This window comes from Crocodylus porosus, unplaced genomic scaffold (genome assembly GCF_001723895.1).
Source record: "Crocodylus porosus isolate Cpor-Errol unplaced genomic scaffold, CroPor_comp1, whole genome shotgun sequence".
Classification (NCBI taxonomy): domain Eukaryota; kingdom Metazoa; phylum Chordata; order Crocodylia; family Crocodylidae; genus Crocodylus; species Crocodylus porosus.
In genome coordinates, this window is record NW_017728886.1 from 82,763,138 (window position 1) to 82,784,669 (window position 21,532).

Consider the following 21,532-nt stretch of genomic DNA (forward strand, 5'->3'; position numbering starts at 1 on the left):
GTAAATTGGATGCTTATCTTGCTGGGATCCTATGACCCCAGCTGACTTCCTGCCCTTTGGGCAGGGGGCTGGACTCGATGATCTCCCAAGGTCCCTTCCAGCCCTAATGTCTATGAAATAAATCTATGAAATGCTTCCCCTCTGGCCTTAAAATCTGTTAGTTTATTTTTTTCCAATTTGGAGAAGTCTAGCTATATTTACACCTGTAAACATAGATAGAGAATAACTCAGATGGGTTTACTCATTTCTTGTATCTCGCTGCCTTCTTTCGTTTTATCTGAGAGATTATTTCAGGTACTGCATTGCCTAATTCCTATTCATTTCTATAACGTGTTTGTTTTTTGTTTGTTTTTTTTCCTCTTCTAAGAAGAAAGATTCTTACTTTTCCAAAGAAGCTGACCTCCTCTTCTGTGTATCTGTATCTACTAGCTATGTAGCTAATATCCATCCAACCCAGTGAAGCAGGAGATCAATAGCCCCTTGTGCTAAGTTGTACTTCTCTCCCCTGGAAAATGCTATAGTATATACAAAAAACATCAGCCATCTGGGGAAACTGGAGAATCCCATACACCACAAGATTTGAGATATGATATACATAGGGGAATAAACCACAATCTGCTTTTGAAATGCCAGTATAGTAGGCCTATAAAATGCTACCTTGGGGGAGTGAGCCATGCCATCACCTGGAAAAGGTTATTTAAGGGTGGGTTTCTTATTGATTTCCTCAAAAAATGTTGTCCATAATCCCCCATGAAAACCAGCACACCTCTCTTTCCTTATAACAAGAAAACAGAGCCAGTAGGGCATCCCAAGTGTTTTATGAACTAGGGAGAAAAGGCATGGTGAAAGGCCTTTGTTGAAGACATCAAAAGTACAGATAATTCAGGGAGGCTTTGCATAACAAATGTTTTGGATGTTTCTCTGAACCAGTCCTATTGCAGTTCATCCATCATTAGTAAGTGATCATGAGAGGGATCTCTGCTGTCTCAGGGCCTGGACAGAGGACCAGATGGGCCCTGCCATATGCTCTCTGCCAGCACTGACAGTGAGAATGGGTTGTACATCTGTTTTGAAGAATACAACAGTGCAGGCAGTTATTGAAGCCATTTTTTCAGAAGTAAAGGACATTAGTTAAAGGTTATCTAATATCTTCTGAATATATGTGAATTAACATGGCATAAGTATGTAGAAACTATAGTACTGGGTCTTGCAGAGTCTATATAGATCAGATTGTGCACTGTGTTCTGTATAATTATATATCCTACATGCTAACTGACACTCACCTTAAAATGAGTACAGGGCAAAAGCAGCTGCCTACCAAACACTCAAGTCATCACCCTTGACCTGGGCTCCTATGCAGGTCTCTTCTGGGAGGCAGGATCTGCAAGGGAGAATGAAGGTGAAGAATGGGATGGAGATGAACAGTGAGAACATCAACTCTGCAGATCTTACCAATGGGGGAAAATGTGGATTGGAGCATCCTAGTGGCAGCTATAGCAAAAGGAGTACAGTAGAGGTCTGCTGATGTGGAGTTATGGGAGGGCAATAGAAGAGAGAGCAATTTGGACCTGCAGTGGTAGCAGCTGTGAGTAATGGGTATGGACAACAAATCAATCACCAAATACAGACAGTGGGCCAGCTTCTTGGCTGATAGAAGCTTATCCCAATTATATATACCAGCTGAGGATCCAGTCCAGTATTTTTTTCCTCTTGCAGGCAGTGTATTGATATTATGAATTTCCAAAGGAAAGAAAACTGATAAAGTTGCACTGAAAAACAGTTAAAACCACCTTACGTAAATACTTCAGAGGAGATCTGTAGCATCCTGATAAAAGATTATACTGACTAATGAAAACCTTAGATTTAATATGTAGTTGTAGTAGCTTCTCAGTTATAAACTTCTTTGAAGGAAAAAAAATATGCCACGTGGATCATTATTCAGAAAGAAAAGTGTCCAGTACTTCAATCTGACAATTTATGGGAACATCAGATAAATTCATGAGCAGAGAGGTTGCAAGGCAGCAAAGCCATTTTGCCAAATAAATGTGAAGCATACGTGGCTTCCTAAACCCCTTTGGCCAACTCCACAGTTGCTGAATTAAACATACTGCCTGCTGTATTGGATCATATTGCTGAAAAACAAAGGTTTTACAAATTGTGTTGGTTTTTTGTTTTTTTTTTTGGGGGGGGGGGGTTGTAAGTATATTAACAAGAGAATGTAAGCATTTGTTTGTATAGACCAACCAGGAGACAAATCTGCATAATATTTGGCAAGTTTGGAAAAAGCATTCTGTGTCTCTTAACCTTTTAAATTGGCATTTACTTGGTTCATTTTAGTCTCTTTTGTGTACATCTGCAATGATTATTTTTTTCCTACTGGCCTTGCAGAAAATTTTAAATTAGATTAGAACTAAAATTAGACAAATAACATGCCTGCATAATGAAAACAATAATTTGGAAGTGTGTGTGCATTTATAAATCTGGCACGTGCATATAGGTGTCTGTTGAGAGAAAATGCATATCTAACAATAATTCACATGCTGTGTCTCGCAACATTAATTCTGGGCATAGGTTTTGCGGAAAAAATAGTAGAATCATGCAGTCAGTGACATAATTGTTCAAAGATTTAATGGTCTGACATTTTCATATCTATGCAATTCGCATATAGTTTTTCATGTTACTTGTGATAATTTACTTCTATGCATGGGAAATAAAGCTAATGTATTGCCACATTTATTGTAAGTATAAAAGACTTAATGAAAAATGCTCTCTTGGTTGGTCAAGAGCATTGCTTGGAAATCCATAAGCTTTTATTTAAAATTGAAAAAATATATCTTTTGCTATGTACCTGATCTTCAGAAATTGGAATTTTATTTTGAATGTGTAATTGCCCAAGCCATGATGCCATGTGTTTTATAACAACTGAAAACATCAGACCTTTCTAGCGCTGAGCAAAGGAAAGAGCAGTGCTACACAATGTAGCCAGCATCACACCTGGAATTAACTCACAAGCTTGTTGACATTATCATTCTTCTCAGAGTTGCCAAAGGAATCAGTGGTCGTGGAATTGGAGTTACCTCCCTAAAATGTGAGATAAGTTACTTCAAGAACTAAGACATATGGACAGAATATATAGCAAAGCTATGTATGCCACCGCCACTGTCTATGCTGTACAGTTACAGGAAGTAATAGAGGGTTTTCCTCATGGTGACTGAAGAAAGGACTTCATTTTCCGGTTTTCAGTGTGGGACCTTTCTGTAACTATTAAATTTAACATGTTTAAGTGTACCTGTATTTTATATTAATTCATTGATATAAACTGACTTTATAAATCTATATAGACTTACCACAAAACATATTGGTACACACATTATCCCGTCAAACCATATTTTTAGGAAGGAAAATACCCACAAGACATTTTTCTGTCTTGACTCATTTACTTGTATATGCTTAGTATTTTGTCTCTCAGAAGGGAAACTATTCCTTTGTTTACATAGCATACTGTAGACAGACTTGGAGGTCAAGCAGCAAAAATAAGCATAAATACAAATGTCTTCTATGAAACAGTGAAAACATTCCATAATTATTTCATAATTTTACAGAATACTTTTACAGTATCTTTGTTGTTATGGTATTTATTTTATTTATATACCTGACAGAGCTTACCTGATTCTTCTGCCTTACAACACGGGAGGGAAAAAAAGAAATTTTTTTTGCAAGAAGTCGGGCTTCAAATGACTTCAGGGAATATCATGAGACATAGGGACATTTCTTCACTGTCTTCAATTTTAACCAGTTCTCCTAATCCTAAGTAATAATTCTACTTTGCATGTAGGCATAGTAGAATTTATAGGCCAGATTTTCAAAAGACCAGTACCCAATAGCTTCTCTTTAGGCACTTCTGGATTTTTTGAGGAATGCAGTGTTTCATAATGAGATATGGCTAAGTATGGTCACAAATGCAAGTGACTGCAGGTGCAAAGTTGCAAGTTTATAGATCAAAGCCAGGCTTTAAAGTTAATTAAAACCTTAACTTATTCCAAAACTGAAAAATGAGCATGGTAAATTTATTCATAGGGTGTTCACAACCATCTCAGAGCTTAGTACATTTTACACCAGTGCCTCAGAAATATTCATGAGTAAAAGTGTTATAAGTCCCTACTGCCATGAATGGATAGTGTATGAACAGCATGGCTGCCCACACTATGATACAGACTAATGTTAACTGTCCCTCCCGTTCATAAGCATTTAATGTATCCACAGATTCTTAGAGCAGTGCATCTGATACCACTGAGTAAATATATCTAATCAAAAGAATCAATCAGGGAATCAAATCTTATCAAAAGAATCATAATATATGATTCCTATGGGACTTATCCTACATGCTTTACACAGAGGACTTCCATTGGCTTCTGTCAGAGTTTAGAAGGGCCAGGCCTGAGGGCTGCTTGGGTGGTAAATGGTATGTAAAAGTGACATCAGTTCATAGCATTACACTATGTATGTTTTATATACATCTTCCATGTTAAAAACACAGAATGGACAGGTGCCAATTTGTTTCAATTTTTTTTCTAAAATCCAGCACCTATTTGAAATAATGGATTTTTTATTTGTTTGTTCTTAGTCTGAACATTTATTTGAAGTTCATCATCGATCAAGGCTCACAGATTATTTTGAATTAGAGAGATACAGTCCATTACCTATATAATTGACAACTGCAGTTTTACTGGTAACCATTTTAAAATAATTGCCAGTGCTTTATTTATTTATGTCATTATGGCACATAAATTATAATTTGAAAAATAAGGGTTTGCCTCAGCCTTTCCATTGGGAACTCCTGCTGTGGCTTTCATTTGTTAACAATATAGTTTTAGTCTGGTAAAACTACTTAGATAGTTGGTATCTAAGACCATGATACTGCAAGAAGAAACTATATGGCAGCATCATATAGCAGGTCATGAAGGTCCACTGAAGTCAATAATAAGGTTCCACATGGATCTCTGCAAACAAAAATCGTTTTTCATGATTATGACCCAAAAACTCAGATCTGTACTACATATGTACATATTTGAATATGGCTTAATTTATAAAGGATATCCATCAAATGGATTTTAAACGTCTGTTTTCTTGATTTGTACAATTAGGCATTTTTTTCTCTCTGTTGTAAAATGACCCCAAAACAAACGAGTCAAAATACAAATTTAGAAATAGAATTTCCACAATTTCTATGACTTGTCAAAAGAGTAGAAGGTCAGTAGGGGCTGGAAGGGACCTCGAAAGATCACTGAGTCCAACCCGTCTACTCTGGGAAGGAATACTGAAATGGTCCCAGCAGTGTGTCTGTCCAGTCTCCTTTTGAGAACTGCCAAGGTTGGGGACTGTACCACTCCCTTGAGATGTCTATTCAAGATTCTGGTCACCCTTACTGTAAAGAAGTTTTTCCTTGCATCCAACCTGAAACCATTCTCTAACAGTTTATGGCCATTGCTCCTTGCTCTCCCCTGGGGCACCCTAGCAAACAGTTTTTCTCCCAGCTCCTAATAATCAACCCTTACGTACTTGTAGACAGCCACCAAGTGCCCCTCTCAGTCTTCTCTTCCCCAGGCTGAACAGTCTCAGATCCCTTAGTCTTTCCTCACAAGGTTTGTCATCCAGGCCCTTAATCCTTCTTGTGGCCCTTCTCTGGATCCTTTCAAGATTCTCCACATCTTTTTTGAAGTGCAGTGCCCAGAACTGGACACACTACTCCAGCTGGGGTCTCACCAGTGTGGAGTAGAGAGGAACTGGCATTGGCTAATACATCCCTGTATGCTATTAGCTCTTGATTACATGTCACACTAGCAGCTCGTGTTCATCCGGCAACCAACTATAACCTCGAGGTCCCTTTCAGCTATTGTGCTGGCCAGGACATCTCCTTCTAACCTATCTTCATTCTCCTGGTTACCTTTCCCCAAATGAAGCACCCTGCATGTATTGAACTGTATCCAGTTCCACTTTGCCCACCTTTACAGCTTGTCCAGGTCTCCTTGGATCCACACCCTATCCCCTAGCATGACTGCTTTTCCTCGAAACTTAGTATTGTCCAGAAACTTGGCCAGCGTTCTTTCTACGTGCTCATCTAAGTCATTGATAAAGATATTGAGCAGCACAGGGCCAAGAACCAAACTGCAGGACACTACTGGTCACCTTCCACAACGATGATACAGACCTTTCCACCAAGGCTTTCTGGGTTCAACCCCTTAGCCAGTTTCCAACCCACCGTGGACTCTGCCAGCCCACAATCCCCCTTTTTTTTATAAGAGCATCACAGGAGACCATATTGAAGGCCTTTTTAATATCCAAGTATATGACGTGAACTACATCTCCCACATCTAAACAGTTTATCAGTCCAACACTGACCTACTCTGAGTGTGTGTCTACATGGGACACTCACCATGATGCCACTGCTACTGTGCGGTAGGGTTGAAAATGACCCATGTGCTGCTGGGACTCCACAGTACCGACTGTACAGTCAGGGGCACGTGTAGACGTGCCCTAAATGTAGTAGTCATTTGTTTGTCCTTTAATTATGGCCTCTCATGGAAAGTGTTTTCATGGTTTTATTTAACCTCTGATCTTCACTTACTCACTTTAATTATAAAGAATTATAAAGTCTTTTCTTCCCTTGACAATTTAAGTTTATAAGACCTATTAATGACAATGGAGGCAGAATAAACTGTGTAATGTCATTATTTCATTGTCTTTCCATTTACAAGCAACAACTGCATTTTATGATCCATTACATTAGAAAACCATACAAATGAGCATGGACCATTGGGCTTTCTAGGGATCTTCAGAAAAGACCAACAGCAGGGAATAAAGCTAGTCTCCAATGTTTTGCATTTATGGGCCTAACATTCAGATGTGGCTAACCACCCACAGGTCCTATTAAAGTACCCAGCATTATTGTACGTTCACAATCTGTGGAAACCAAGTTATTGGTGTCTGTACCAGTATGCACTTTACCAATTTTTTGCACAAAATAAAAGACATTGAAATCCTCCATGGAAGTGGGGAGGGGCGGGGCAGGGGGGAGGGCAGAAAATTTGCTAATTTTGGCTTTTGCATTCATCCATAGTTCATTACAAGTTTTTCCCATATATCTAGCAATTAAGTGAAACAGACTGCAGTTATATAATTTGGATATGCCCTATATTTTTCCATGAAATGCACAATCAATCAGTTAACTACTAATTCAAACTGTAAAAGCAAATTGGTAACTGATTTGCTCAGCTGGATTGTAATGTTTCAATGTGAATTTAAATTTTGTCAGTATTTATTTTGTATTATTTTAAAAGCTGTATAGACCTGATTTTCAAAACTTTGGAAAGATGTTTGGCCTCTGTCTTCAGTGTGCTGATGCTACTTGTATTAATATCAGCAGGAGTTTTGTGCACAGTTTGAATGCATTGTTGTACTATTTTTAAGTCTTCTCTTGACAAACTCATATAGATCCTATAGATACTGTCGGAAGTAACTCAGGTGCACTATGTGGTAGATGGGATCCTTTATTTAGCTGTGGTTCAAGATTTGTATTCCTACATTTAAAATGCAATCAATTAGCACGTTCTTGTTACGTGACAAAATGCATTGCTGTTTTACTTTTTTTTTGTACTAGTTTGCTGCTGAATGAAGCCTGAGAAGGCAACATAAAAGCAGGGTGCAAGGAGCAGACACAAGTTGCAGCATGTTATAAAGATATAAATGTTACATTATGCCCCAAATGCCGACAGTTGCTTGCTTGATGACATGAGACACCTCTTAGCATTTCCTTTTTCTGCAAGGTCAAAGAAGAACACAGAGTAGTTCCTACCAGCCACTAAACCTAGAAATGTTAAGCTGTTAGCCAGTAGTATTTGACTGTTTTTCTAAAATGTCTGGATGGGTTTTAAATCAATTGGGTGATCAATACGGTGTGACTATTCTGAAATATTTCCCTTGCCTATCAGCCACTAGATAATTATTTGTTTAAACAAAATACCATCAGTCCCCCCCAGTTACCAATTTGATTTATTAGGAGTGAGAAGTTCTATAAAAAGGTTTCTATCGCTTTTCCTTGTTTATAAATGTGGATAAGCTCTATTAAATGGCAGTGTAGCAACAACTGAAGGAGCAAATTAACATAATGTATGTTAACTTGTTTTCTTGTCCTTCAGTCACAGTGATGAGAGCCTGAATATCCATCTCAGTGACAGTGAATTCATGTTCCTTACTACATACCAACAACAAAAGATATTTATAGCAATAACAGGTAGCAGCCATAGAACAGTATCAGACAGATATAGTCAGTCTCACAAGATCAACAAATGTAAGCTAATTTTGCACTAAATACCCCTGCAAAAAGCGCTGAAAATTTAATAAGCAAAACAAAAAAAAAAGATTTTTTTATTGCTATGTTTTACTTTGCTGGCAGACCAGAGCAAAGGTTTTCTGAACATTTAAAAGATGAAAAAGGTGAAGAATCCCAGAAGCGATTTATCTTGAAGCGAGATAACTCTAGTATTGATAAAGAAGACAATCAGGTTGGTTCTCGGTTCGAGAGTTGCTGAAATTTGTTCTGTTTTGAAGGTGGGCTGACTGATGTTATTGTTGTTCTTTTGTTGTTGCTTCCCCTTCCTTTATCCTGTTGCCATACCTCTCCCTCTGCCCCCTCTTTGGCATACAGTGGACCGCCTCAAGCCCTACTGTGGTTGCTTTAGCAGTGGCAGTGTGTGGGTTTGCATGGGTGGTTTGCTTGGCGCAGGACTTGCTGCATGTCGAAAGGGGGTTGGAATGTCAAAGGCTCCAAGCCGTTGGAAGGCTTTGTCAGTCGCATTTCTAAATGTCTGTGTAACTATGGCAGTTGTTCCACTCCCTACAGCTTTGTCCTTCAATTGTACACATACAGAGTTGGATATCAGTATGGACCGATGATAAACTGATGTAGCCATAAAGGAGAAAAAAAGCCCCAAACAAACATGTTATGGTGAGGCCAGGTTGATTTTTAAACCATCCTAAAATAAGTTTTGACCAAAAACAAATCGGTTTCATCTTTAAGTTCCCTCCCTTCTCTTGCTCCCACCATGTTTTATTGTCGGTGTAACTTATGTGCTTGTTATGCATGTACTGTGGCAGAACTTCCCTTCTGTGTGTTGCTTGTCACATAACACGACATTATCCCAAACAAGTTGGATACGTGACGTGTAGGAAATGTCAGGCAGCTGTGTGTGTTCTTCATTCTACTGTTACCAAGTGTTTTTAAAAACCTGCTACCAGCAAGTGTTGTGCTCATAAGATCTTCTAAATCCAATGTTAAACATATACCTGAAATACATTTAGTCATTTTAAAAAAAAATCAAAATGGGATCTGACACTGGAACTGTTTTTATGAAAAAGTTCCTCCAGGTAAGACAGCAGCATGTGCTTTCTCATTCCAGGTTATCATTATGGCGGTAGCTTCCAGTGAATCACTCAGAGCCACTGAGTGCCTCTGCTTCATGGTTTTAATAAGGGACTATTTTTCTTGTTTCTTTTTCCTTCAACTGTATGTGGCAGCTTTCCCAGCTACGCTGCACCTCAATTGGCCTTGGGAAAAAAAAGCTTTAGTGAGTAATAGATGTGGGAATGGATGAAAGGCAAGCAGCGTGATCTTATTCACAAAACACAGTGAGGGAGAAGGTGTAGCATTGTAGTTAAAAGCTAATTGTAAACAAGGTGTTTCATGCTGAGTGTGTTTTTCCCCCCATATGTTCATGTACTGTTGTTTTCCAAGCTATAGATCATTTAAAAGCTTAAAATAGCTACTTTTCCCATTAAGTTATGTTAAGGGCTAGGCTTTGTACTGAAAGGATTAACTCTTGTGCAGAATATTCTGGAAAGTGGAATTTATTGTTGTACTCATCATAAATATAAACGTACAGGTTTCTTAGTGTTCAGTCATCAGTTCCTACCACTCAGTTTCCCAGTTCTCTTCCTTGTAGCTAGGTATTTTGTGCCATTCTCCCTATGCAGAATCTGTAGGGGAGATGAGAAATCAACCTGCAAAAGCTGTTGGGCGTGGGATGGAAGAGGCTTTGACTCAGGATTGTGGATTTGCAAAGGTCATGCACAAAGCCTCATTTCAGTTAAGTTGGCCTAGGAGGGCACTTAGGGTATACCCCACATAGCCTGGTTGATTTGCACACCACCTCAGGAATGAAAGCGTTTGTTTTCATGCTTCATTAATTTAAGTGACCATTTAATATCCTCAGCTGACAGTTACTTAACTGCAGTTTTTAACAGATCAACTTATATAACCCTCCTGGTTTTTTTTTCTGCTCAGCAAAACAGAATTCATCCATTTAGAGATGACAGACGAAGTAAATCAATTGAAGAGAGAGAAGAGGAATATCAGAGAGTGAGGGAGAGAATATTTGCACAAGATGTGAGTAGTTGTTTTAATTGCCTCTTTAGTGCTGTATTTTTCTCAGTAGTCAGACAGTATCCTCCACCTTTGGCCCTAACACTGCAGCAAGATTGCACTGTGCAGCTAGAGATGGTAGGGAAAGATGTTTGAAGCAAAGGGTGTAAAATGAGTCCAAGAGGTACCTAGGTTGGCTTCTGGCAAAGATGACTGATAGCTCCAGAGGAGGAAGGTGGAAGGAAGATTAGGGCAGCCATGTTGGTCTGGAAGTCCTTATTCCATTTCTGTAAATGTCTGTGTTTTGTGTGGTCTGATCTATTTGGTATTATAACCCTTGCTTGCAAAAGAGCAGTGATTTAAATGGACACTTTCAACTAGTTCAAACCTTCAGTTCACTTAGATCTGTCAAGCAACTTCTCTTGAGTCTGTCTAATTCCTCCCTACACACCTTCCCCCCAGTTCTGGAAGGAAGACTATAAAACTAAACAAAAGTCACTGGTTATTCATGACATTTTGCTGAAATGATCAACAAATTAATAAAGGAAATGTAGGTTAAATAAGGAATCTTATTTCTGCTGTCAGAAATAATGACATCACTGACAATAGAAGGAGTAAAACCAAAAAAAGGACAAGGATTGTTAAATAGAATAGTGCAAAACTGCTAGGTAAACCTATTTAAATGTCAAACCTTTATGGGTTCAACCTCATTCTCCCTAAAAATGGTAAACAAAAATTAATTGGATCTCAACTGTAGCCAGTTGCCTTGCCTTCTGAATCCACTATCTCATCCCTTCATTTCCAGTGTTATGTACCACACCATATATCCCACTGGGTAGACGGATAAGCTCCATATGTGGATCAACTCTATGCAGGGTGTTGCATGGATAGAATGTTATAAGAGCTCTCACTATTTCACATTGCACTTCAGTGAAAGTTTTGTCAGATCAGGGAGGACAGGATCATGTCCTGAACCAGTATGAACTATACTCCTAAGCAAATAAGGAAAAACATGTGATATTACATTTGACAGTGTCCTTTTAAATAAAAGCTCTTCACATGCCACAGAAATCAGAGAGTTACTTTTAGATTGTGTCTATTTTCAAGCTCAGCCCTTTCTTCTAATTGTTTTTTCTCTAAGCAGACCATGTAAGGTGTGTATTGTCTCACTTGTGATTTCATTTATCTTAAGTAACTTTGCTTGTTAGTATGTAGATCGCTGTGTGTAAATTGCATTGGGGGGGGAGTAGGGAAGAATGCACAGACATTTAGCTCAGTTTTCTCTGTTCCTGTGACAGATAAAATCTGTTAGCTGGTCCTTCATTTCACATTAGCCCTTCATTATGGCAGCCTGACATAAATGTAGTGGATATCTATATATGTATATAGCAGAACTCTTGATTGGTCCACAAGCTGCCAGAGCCTTTTCTTACACTACTACATCCTTGATTGTCTGTTGTGTGGGAGGTTCTGTTTCTGACTTCATACAAAGGAGCACATTTTCAAAAAGGAAAATCATAGGGGTTTGAGGACAGATTAAACAAGGCAACATGGTAAAACATGCAAAAAAGCTGTTGCCAAAACAATACAGCTTGTATATCACATGAGCAGCTAGAAGCAAAAAAAAAAAAAAAAAAAGGTCCAAAGTTATCCTGAAACGTGTGGTGATATTCTGAGTTACTAAGCATTTGGCTGCTGTATTTGTTATATATTTAGATACTTTTACCTCAGTTTTAAAGAGAAAAGCAAGTGGTGAGTATTTTAATTGACATTATTAGAAGGCTGATGTGATCCATTAGGTTAGCATGGTAAGAATAGCAAGGCCTGTTTTATTCTGAGTAAAAATGTGACGCATGGTAGGAGTTGTTTAAATGGATTGGGAGTGAACCTTTTTAAAAGATTAGCAATGCAGATATCTCTCCCTCTCTCTCTCATATCCCTCATTTGATTTCTCTCTCTGCTATTGCAGGTATTAGTAGGCCATCAGTAAATCGTGCTACTGCGTTTCAGCAAACTACTCTGATAATGTGAATAATAATAGCACAAAACAATTCTTAGTTGATTTGCAGAGTGGAGCATGCCTCACAGAAGAGAGTCTCTCTGGCATGGTATAAATGTTTGTATGAGGTGGTGGGCAATGTAATGCAATTTTGATTTTTTATTTTAGGAATTACAACATTTGAATGCCTACCATATAACCACTTACAGCATGTAGCACTCTTATTTTTAAAAGCCCTCTACAAATGTAAACTGTTCAGTTTTCACAACCCATCTGTGAGGTAGGTACATGTGCTTTATCATACCACAGATTGCAGATATAGAAAGTGGGGCATAGAAAGGCTAAATAACACATCTGTCATTCATTTTTATTAGGTCTGTTCCTTTCTCACAGTGTAGCTTACATTTGTGTCAGTACCTGGATTATGAACCATAGGAAATATGTTAGAAAAGAATCACCTCTATAATCTACAAGAAGGCTTGCCTTCTCATATCTAAGAGACGTCTAATGTCTGGCCCAAAGGCTGAACGTGATGTCCTGAAATGATTGCTATAATATCACACTAGATATTTGTGTCTGTTTAGAGAAAGTTTCACCACAAGAGCAACTGTTTTAAGCAGCTCAGAAAGGAAAATCAATTTAATTACCCAAGAATAAATTTCCACATGGGTTTCAAATGCATTATTTGCTGTTGAAATATCTAGAACGAGTACAGCCCCATTGTATAGGCTGGACCGAAAATCTGCATGCAGTGTCCACTTTTTGCACCACTCAAATGTACCTGACCAAAAAGTGTTAGTAGCTTGATTTGACATTTGAAGTGGAGGCCTCTAAACGATTTAATTATGAAAATGAATTTCACATCTTTAGAATATTTTTTGTACTATTTATTCTGATATTAATGACACCTTATTTTTTGCTTTCCTGTGCATTTTCAGTTAGCTGCTCTTTTTTTATATTGACAATGCCCAAGTGCATCATCAGTGTTAGGGAAAGCTGGAGATACAGGCAGCCTACTAGTAGACTTCGACAATTGCCAGATAAGTATGCTTAGAAAGCAGTTTAAGATTGTGAGAGAAGCACGTTTATATAAAAGTTTCTTACAAAATGATCAGCAAGGAAATAGTTAATGCTGACATTTTAATTACCATTATTAGTTCTTGGAGTCAACAACTCCTTGAGATAACTCACACTCTTACAAACCTTTCATGCTGTCAACTGTAAAACAACACTGCATGACTTCACATCTTCAAGGTTATTTTCAGACCATGAGGACTAAGTATTTGTAAATGAAAATGTAGATCCAAGAGCACAATTCTACAGCAATGAGTGGCTTCTGCAGTAAACTTCACTGAAGCAGAAGTGCACAATACATGAGGCTGTGAATCCAAATTATAGCTTAATTGCTTTTAGCATGTTGAATTTAATTGGCCAGGTTGTTAAATTCTAAAATTCATCTGTTGTGTTTTGCCTGTACATTAATGCTGTTTACAGTGAAAAACACAAATTGTAGAGAATTGAGAATCCTAATTTTATGGGTAAATGATACATATTTGACTTTTAAGCATGCAAAATATTGATTGTGAAAAAAGAACAGTCCAATTACTTAAGGGAAGTTTCATTCTTTGAGGTTAATGTAATGCAGAACCTCATGAGCTAGAGTCAAAGAAGCATCATTAGTTATTCATAAATGTATTCTCTCTTCATTATTGTATATTCATTTGAAAAATGTAAATGTTTTTCTTTACTTATGCTGATGTTAGTAATACATAAATGCACTGATGCTACTTGAAAATCTCTAAAGAAAATGTGCTAGGTTACAAAGGAATTTAGCCTTTAAAAAAAAATTGTATATAATTTTTGGATATTTGGGCAAAATGATAGATTCATTATGAGCCTTGTCCGCAGTCAGTATACCATTTCCATTTCAGGAAACACTAAGGATCTGTCCCTGTCTTGTAGCAATGGGGTTTAGTCTTGCTCTCTGATTTAAAACAGTCATAAAAAAGAGGTTCTGGGAAGGTGGTGCCAGATTCTGTTATCCTCCTGGGTTATCCTTCTTCCTACTCCAGGCTAGGAAAAATGTGAGGGGTTTTTTATATATTTGTTTTGGGTTTTTTACCAATTGTTAGCTAACATATGTTAAAATCCCAGTTTAAGCTATCTGTCTATGTCTTTTGCATTTTCTGGCTGGTTGAAGTATGCGGTATTGGGGAGCCTTGTCTTTTACCTGCTAGCCACTGGATAATATTAGTACTTACCCTGTGTTAGCTAACACATGGTAAAACATCTTATTTATTTATTGTTTTTAGTGAAGACAATACTGACAAGTGCACAGGCAGCAGTGGTGCTTATGTCCTAATGGAAAAAAATACTGTTGAACTGCTGAAAAGGCACTTGTAAATTGGTTGTAGAAGGAAGGAAAACTGACCGTATGTAGAACCTCGATAGAAGAGCTGTGTGCTTAGGACCTGCAGCATAGCTCAGCTAGGAAGCAATTCATAAATAATTTGGTATATATTTTTTTTCCTTTTCTAAATTTGTTTTGCATTCCCTTAGCTCTGCAGCTGAGGGCCAAGTGATTTAAAAGTAGTCTTGACGACAGCTGTGTTTTAAGCTGTCCCAGTACTTCAAATTGTGAAGCACTGATATTACAAAATAGGAAAGTGAATCTTGACCTTGGAGTAGCTAACTTACTACCCAAAGCTTCTTTTGCCAGCTTATTTTTAATAATGATAATATAATGAAAATGTATCTGCCTTCTGTACCATGAAGTACAGATGTCTTCTGTACATCAGTCTTGAAAAATGGATATTCCAGGCATTGAATGGCCTTGTGCCAGCTTCTGCAGCATGGAAGATGAACTGAGTTGTTTTTGAATCTGTCCATAAGGCTGCAATGCAGATTAAACTGATACCCTTCAAGATACTGAAGAGGTAACAGACATCTCTCAATGTTTAATAACATGTGAATCCTTGGTGCTTATTTCTCCTCATGCCTGCCTTGGAAACAAAAAGCAGTTTTCAAAATCAGTGGTTTGTTTCAAACATGGCCTCAGTTGGCATGCTCAGCTTTGCTCATGATCTCACCTGGGTGCACAAATGATCTGATCCATAGGACAAAACCCACAGAGACAGTCATGCACAGAACCTGGCCAGATTTTGGCCTTGTTGCACATGTCTGCACTTCAGTGTGAGGACTGATTGCCTCACAGGGAGAAATGCCTGCCCTACCTTGGATCTAGTTAGCCTATCTTATAATAGAAATGAAGATGCAGCAGCCTGGGCATCAGTGAAAGTTGCCCTTGGATATTTGCAAAGGTTCCCAGGCTGTACAAAATTCCTTGCTTCTGCATTCACTGTTATTGTTACCCAGGTAGCTAGAATAAAACTGGCACAGGTACATCAGCCCAGTCATTCCTCTTGATTGCAATGTAGACATGGCTTTGAAAACTTTGACCTAGCCTGCCTGTCAAGGCAGAAAACCATTTTGTTCAGCATTTGAATAAGAGACCTCTTGCTTTTATCTTCATTAGCAAGAAAATAAAATATACTTTCTGGCAAACTTTGACAGATTTACTAATTAAAATTAGGGAATGAACTACTTAGAATGGGGGAAGATGGAGTGCAGTAATTTATATCAAGAAACACAGCAATCATTAATGAAAAGGTTTGCGATTCTGCTCAACAGTCAGCCTGCCCTGAAAACCTGGCCCTTCTCTTTTTAGTGAGAACTTTTGACATTGATTCAGTGGGGCCAGGATGTCACTTCTGTATTTTGAAGTTTTCTCTTAAGGAGAAAAGAGCTTTCCACCAATCTCCTCCCTGCCTTCAGTTATCCTGCCATCCTAAATCGGATCCTGTATGAGAAACTCACACCACTGAAGCCGCACAGTTGGTAAGAATTTTATAGGATCATAGGGAAGTAGGGCTGGAAAGGACTTCATGAGGTCTAATCTAGCTCAGTAGCTCAAGGCAAGATCATCTCCAACTAAGCCATTCTAGTCAAGTGCCTGCTAATCTGCTCTTCAAAATTATACATTTGCTACTGACTTGCACACACCCAATATACTCAGACAACTACTCTAACCTGAAGAATGATAGCTTCTACGTGAAGAATTATTACGCTATGTGGGCTAAATTCTTTGCTGGTAGGAATGGGCATAATACCATTGACTTCAATGGAGCTACACCAGTTTATACCAGTGGAGAATTTTGGCCTTATATTTTAAACATTAGGAATGAAAATAAATGTATTGTTTTTAGCTAGTGCTCTTTCAGGAGGTCCTCACTTCATCCTGTTGAATACAGGTACATCCTAACCAAATGCATTTCCTGTAGCATTAGAATTTGATGTGCTTGATGGTGGCATTCAGTTATTCTGTGAACCAAGTCCCCACTGTTATATAAGTAATGGGCCTGATTTCCACCCCCCTCTCTTTCTTTTGTTTAAATTCAGTAAAATTACTGTCTTTTCTTCAGTACCTTGTGGAGATATATTCCAGTGACAACTGCTATATGCTTTGTGTAGCGAACATGAAATAGGAAATGAAAAAAAAGTCAAAAGTAGAGAGAATTATTTGTGAGAAATTTGAGCACAGCTTTATTTCTCCACATAAAAAAAATTAAGAAATGTTAAAAAAATGAGTATAGTTGTTAATAGAATTTATTTCTTCTTACCCCCTCACCTTTTTTGCAGGCTAAATTTTCCAACAGAAAACATTTTAAAATGTTTTTAAAAAATATTTCTCAGCATGGGTACTTTTGTTTCTTCTCTGTTTGTGAAATGAAATCATGTAATATTTTCTAAGTATTGTAACATCTCCACCCCTTTTAGAATTTTACCAGTTTTGCATGCTTTCCTCCCGTTTGTTCTTCCCCTGCAGCTATGCGTTATGGTGCCGCCTTGTTTTAGCTGGTAAGGCAAACTAGTAAAACCTTCCACTACATATAAATGATGCTTTCCTCAAAAATGTCAGTAGTTTATATATAACTGACCTCTTCTGAGCCTAAGACTAAGTCTGAGTTTGTTTCAAAATGTAGATGCCTCACTGGTAATACATTGTAATGCATGGAATTATTTTACTGGTGTGACCTTATTCTTGACTTTTTTCCCTTTTGTCTTCTACAAATGCAAATGATGCATGAATTAAAATCCCTTTGAGCCTGAACAGGGGATATAAATCTAAAATCAAGCAAAAAACTGGAACAATAGAACATATTTAGAGCGTCTGATACAATGCCTTTTTTATTTTTCAGTCAGTTTGCTCCCAGGAAAACCTTTTTGTGGAAAACAGGTAAAAAAAAATCTTTTAAACAACTTAGCTGTTACTCATCTGCATCATTTTTCATATTCATTGTTTATTTTACCCTTGTAAAAAGCCTCTCATGTTAATTTTTGATCCAGCTTTTTTGAGGATCTTTAAGGAAATTTGCACCATGATGAGCACAGTGTAAGGACTTAGAGGCATACTTCTTAAAGCTTACAGTAAGATACAAAAACATATAAGGTGTTTGTGTCATTATCCAGAATGGAATGTTTGTAGATTAAATTACTGATTGCTAACGGACTGATATGTCAACATTTTAATGTTTTATCAAAGATAGATCTCTTTGGTGTGCTGTGAGGATGTAATTAATCAAATTTCCTAAAGCACTTAGAAGTTATTGTATGAAAAATATTTTTAGAAATGTGGAATGTTTCTGTTTTTGCTTTGGACCTGATTTGCAGGGGTACTGAACACCCACATTGATTTCACATGTTCTTGTGGGTGCTCAGCATTTCTGAAAATCAGGCCCATTATCGTTGCTATATTATAATAATTACCAAGTGATAATTGTTGCTGTTATCATCTGAGCTGATTCCCATTTTGCAACACTGTATGATGGTTTCCTACAGACATGTTTGCTGTTATGGATAGTAAAGTGAAATCACTTTCTATCCAATCAAAGATCTAGATCTGTAAATATCCAGAAGTGGAGTCAGGGAACCAACCGCGTATAAAATTGTAGGGTTGGAAAGGACCATACCTTAAAGTATTACTACATATATCCATCCTCATTTCTGTCAAATACATTTTGTGTGCATACTTTCCTACACACTGCAATTCCCCACAATACGGGCAAAGCAAAAGACAGAACTTTCTTGGGGGAAAGTCTAAGACTGGGAAATGAACTCCCCCAGGAACTAAAAGCCGTCATAAACTTCCTTACTTTCCCCTCCAGGTACAAGATGTATTTCTTTGACCTTGTTTTCCATGACATAAATACATAGGATCATAGGGAAGCAGGGCTGGAAGAGAACTCCATAGTTCATCTCATCTAACTTCCTGGCTGAGGCAGGAACATCCCTATCCAAAACCACCCTATACAACATATACATCTATAAAAAGCTAACACAAGAATAAAGAAACCAGCCAACAAACAAGACAAGACACTCTACTATACACACTTCTGCCCTGGAGGGGAGAGTGAAAGAACAAACAGCAAAGAGCAATAGTTTTTACATTGTTTAATGTACTGCCGGAAAACATGCAACAGTGACAAACCCAACATAAGAACCTGTACAAACTAGACTGCCTAAGTCTTCTCTTGTGTACATGCATTAAATTGTACACACGTGTAGATGAATTTGGGAAACTCTGATACATGCATGTGCATTCATATTTTACAGCAGGGTTTTAAAGTATGGGGATGCATACTGAAGTGGAAGACAGGGAGAGGCCCGCCTGCTTGGAAAGCTGGCTCTTAGTATTAACTGAGTTTCTACAAAATCATGACAATAATATTTTGTTGACATGAGGTTTCATGTTCTTATTGAGTAATATTTGGCTTCATCTTATTTTGGAAATAAAATACTGATTTTTTTTCTGTTTCTGAGAGGTAAAGTGCTTATTAATAGGAGGTGTTAAATGAGGTTAAGGTCTCATGGAGAGGTATTTTCTGCTACAAATCAGCATTACAGAAAGACAATCTTGGGCCAAAATCACCCTGGTGTAGGGCCACTGAAGTCATGGTAAGGGCGAATTTAGGCCCTTTTCTTTCAATCTGGGTATAGGAAAATAGAAGTTGTTTATAATAAGCAATGTGAGACTTAATGGAGAAGACAAGAAGTTAAATATATCATTAAAAACTCCTGGTTTTGTCTCCATAATCTTTTTTTTTCATTTTCAGTAGGCTCTTGGAAGACAATAGTATATGCAGTGACACCCATAAGAAAAGACAGCTATTTAGGTTTGTATGGCTTATTTTATTTAATATGTGTTTACAAGTAACTTTCACTTTAAGTTTATCTATGCCTCGTCTGTGCCAGATGAAGATTGGCATTTTAGTGGGTGTAGGCTTGTGGGTGTAGAGACATGTACATGGAGGGGAATGAGGGTTCCTGTGATTAGAGCACAAGACTTGTAGTCAGGAAACCTAGTCCTCATTTCATCCAGAGTGCCTGCCAAAACTTGATCCAAAAGCCACAGCCATTTTGAGTGCTGCAATGCTGAGAGTGTGCTGAGTCCAGCCTACTTTTGTACAGAGTGCTCATATACCATGAGGTAGTGCCTAAAGTCAAACAGTTTTCTGTGGTTATTTTACTGGCAGATGAAATAAAAAGAGCACAGCATAAAGCATTTTCCCAAAAGTTGTACTATTCATAAAGCTTTCTCCTTGGTGACCTTTTTAGTCCTGATCCTAGTCCCCGTGCCCAGAAAACCGCTCCATCACGTTGAGGAGTCATCAGGTTAACAGGCTTCGCATCCCACAGTGACCCAGATTTTCAGAGACCCTAGATCAATAGAAAAACCTACCAGCTTGCTACAGAATTTAATTTGAGACGCTTAGGAGGAGTCCGATTTTCAGAGGTCATGAGTACCTACAGCTCCAGTTTTATTCAGTTAGAGGTGTCCATACTGAACATTATAAAAAGTAAGCCCCTACGGCTTGTCACAGGCAGAGGACAAGAAAGTACAAAGCACTTTTAAAAGCATAACTGATACCCTACAAACATAACTATATGTTAATGTGTATATGTGTGTGCGTGTGTGTGAGAGAGAGAAAGAGAGAGATCTACCCCAAAATAATATATAATATACAGATTGGCAGTTGGAGGGTTGAGGGTGTAGGGTTTGAGGAGCCTGTGCAGCCGTAGCAATGAGCAACCTTACTATTGCACTTTGCTACAGCGATGTAGCTGCTAAAAAGAACTGTGCCATACAGTAGCTTCCTAAAACAAGTACTAAATGATGGGACAGTAACAAAATGTAGACCTGCCTCATGTGTATGTCCAGCTAACAGGTCCCAAAGAAAAAGTAAGCTAGGGATACAAACAAGAGGATACATCACACTCAAATTCCCAAAGGGCAGGTCATAGTGGCTGTCTAGAGTTTTTAGGTTGTGGGTGGGAGGCTGATGGGATATCTAAAACCTTTGATTCCTCAGAGGCTTGTGAAAAATAACATCAGTCTCTGAAAAAATTTTGGATAATCAGAATACTCTATTTTTCTTTCTCCAAGCTAATAAAACCATAAAATGAAGAGAGAGATTGATCTTTACAGCAGAGTAATATAAAAGAACCTGTAAATAATGCCCGACATATTCTTTTTTCTTTCTACTTAAATTGTAAAGACTATTTTCCTTTTAAGCTTTTTCTCTTTTTTACTTTATTGCATCTGTGCTCTTTTTTCTATGCATTCCCACTGTTTGGGTCTCCCAAGGTTAACAGGTAAATGCTACTGGTAACATCCATGTAAGACTGATCACAGCCGAGGGATGTGCCAAGCTGATATCTGGATCTTTGATATTCAGCTTCTTCACCTCCACAGTGACACAACCTGCATGTTCTCTAAATGAAAAGCAGAAGCTGATTTCACCATCCTGTGCTTTTCATTTATGGAAAATGCTGTGAAATGGCAAATGCTACATTAAAAAATAAAAATCTGGCCTGAAACCTTCAAAAATGCAAGTGTTGGCAGCTTTGCTTTGAAAAACATGATTTTTACACAGCTTTACAGACATTTTTGTTTTTCATTTGGCAGCAGTTTGTAAGCTATTCATAATAAGCCAATTTCTGCTCTCCAACTTCTGCTTGCAGCTCTTAGTGCACTTAATGCTATAACCTGCAAAGTG

General features: G+C 37.9%; 1 protein-coding gene across 16 annotated transcripts in view; it reads left to right on the forward strand.

Annotated features, from left to right (window-relative positions):
- Positions 1-21,532, forward strand: part of ARPP21 (cAMP regulated phosphoprotein 21) — a 186,752-nt gene that overhangs the window by 77,825 nt on the left and 87,395 nt on the right. For 8 of the 16 annotated variants that reach the window (XM_019538053.1, XM_019537989.1, XM_019537974.1 and 5 more), the window contains exons 10-13: positions 8,453-8,561; positions 10,340-10,441; positions 17,675-17,712; positions 19,589-19,648. In XM_019538053.1, coding sequence (XP_019393598.1) covers positions 8,453-8,561; positions 10,340-10,441; positions 17,675-17,712; positions 19,589-19,648 — 309 coding nt within the window. The remainder of the gene's footprint in view (positions 1-8,452; positions 8,562-10,339; positions 10,442-17,674; positions 17,713-19,588; positions 19,649-21,532) is intronic. The other 8 variants (XM_019538070.1, XM_019538093.1, XM_019538002.1 and 5 more) reach the window with 4 other exon arrangements.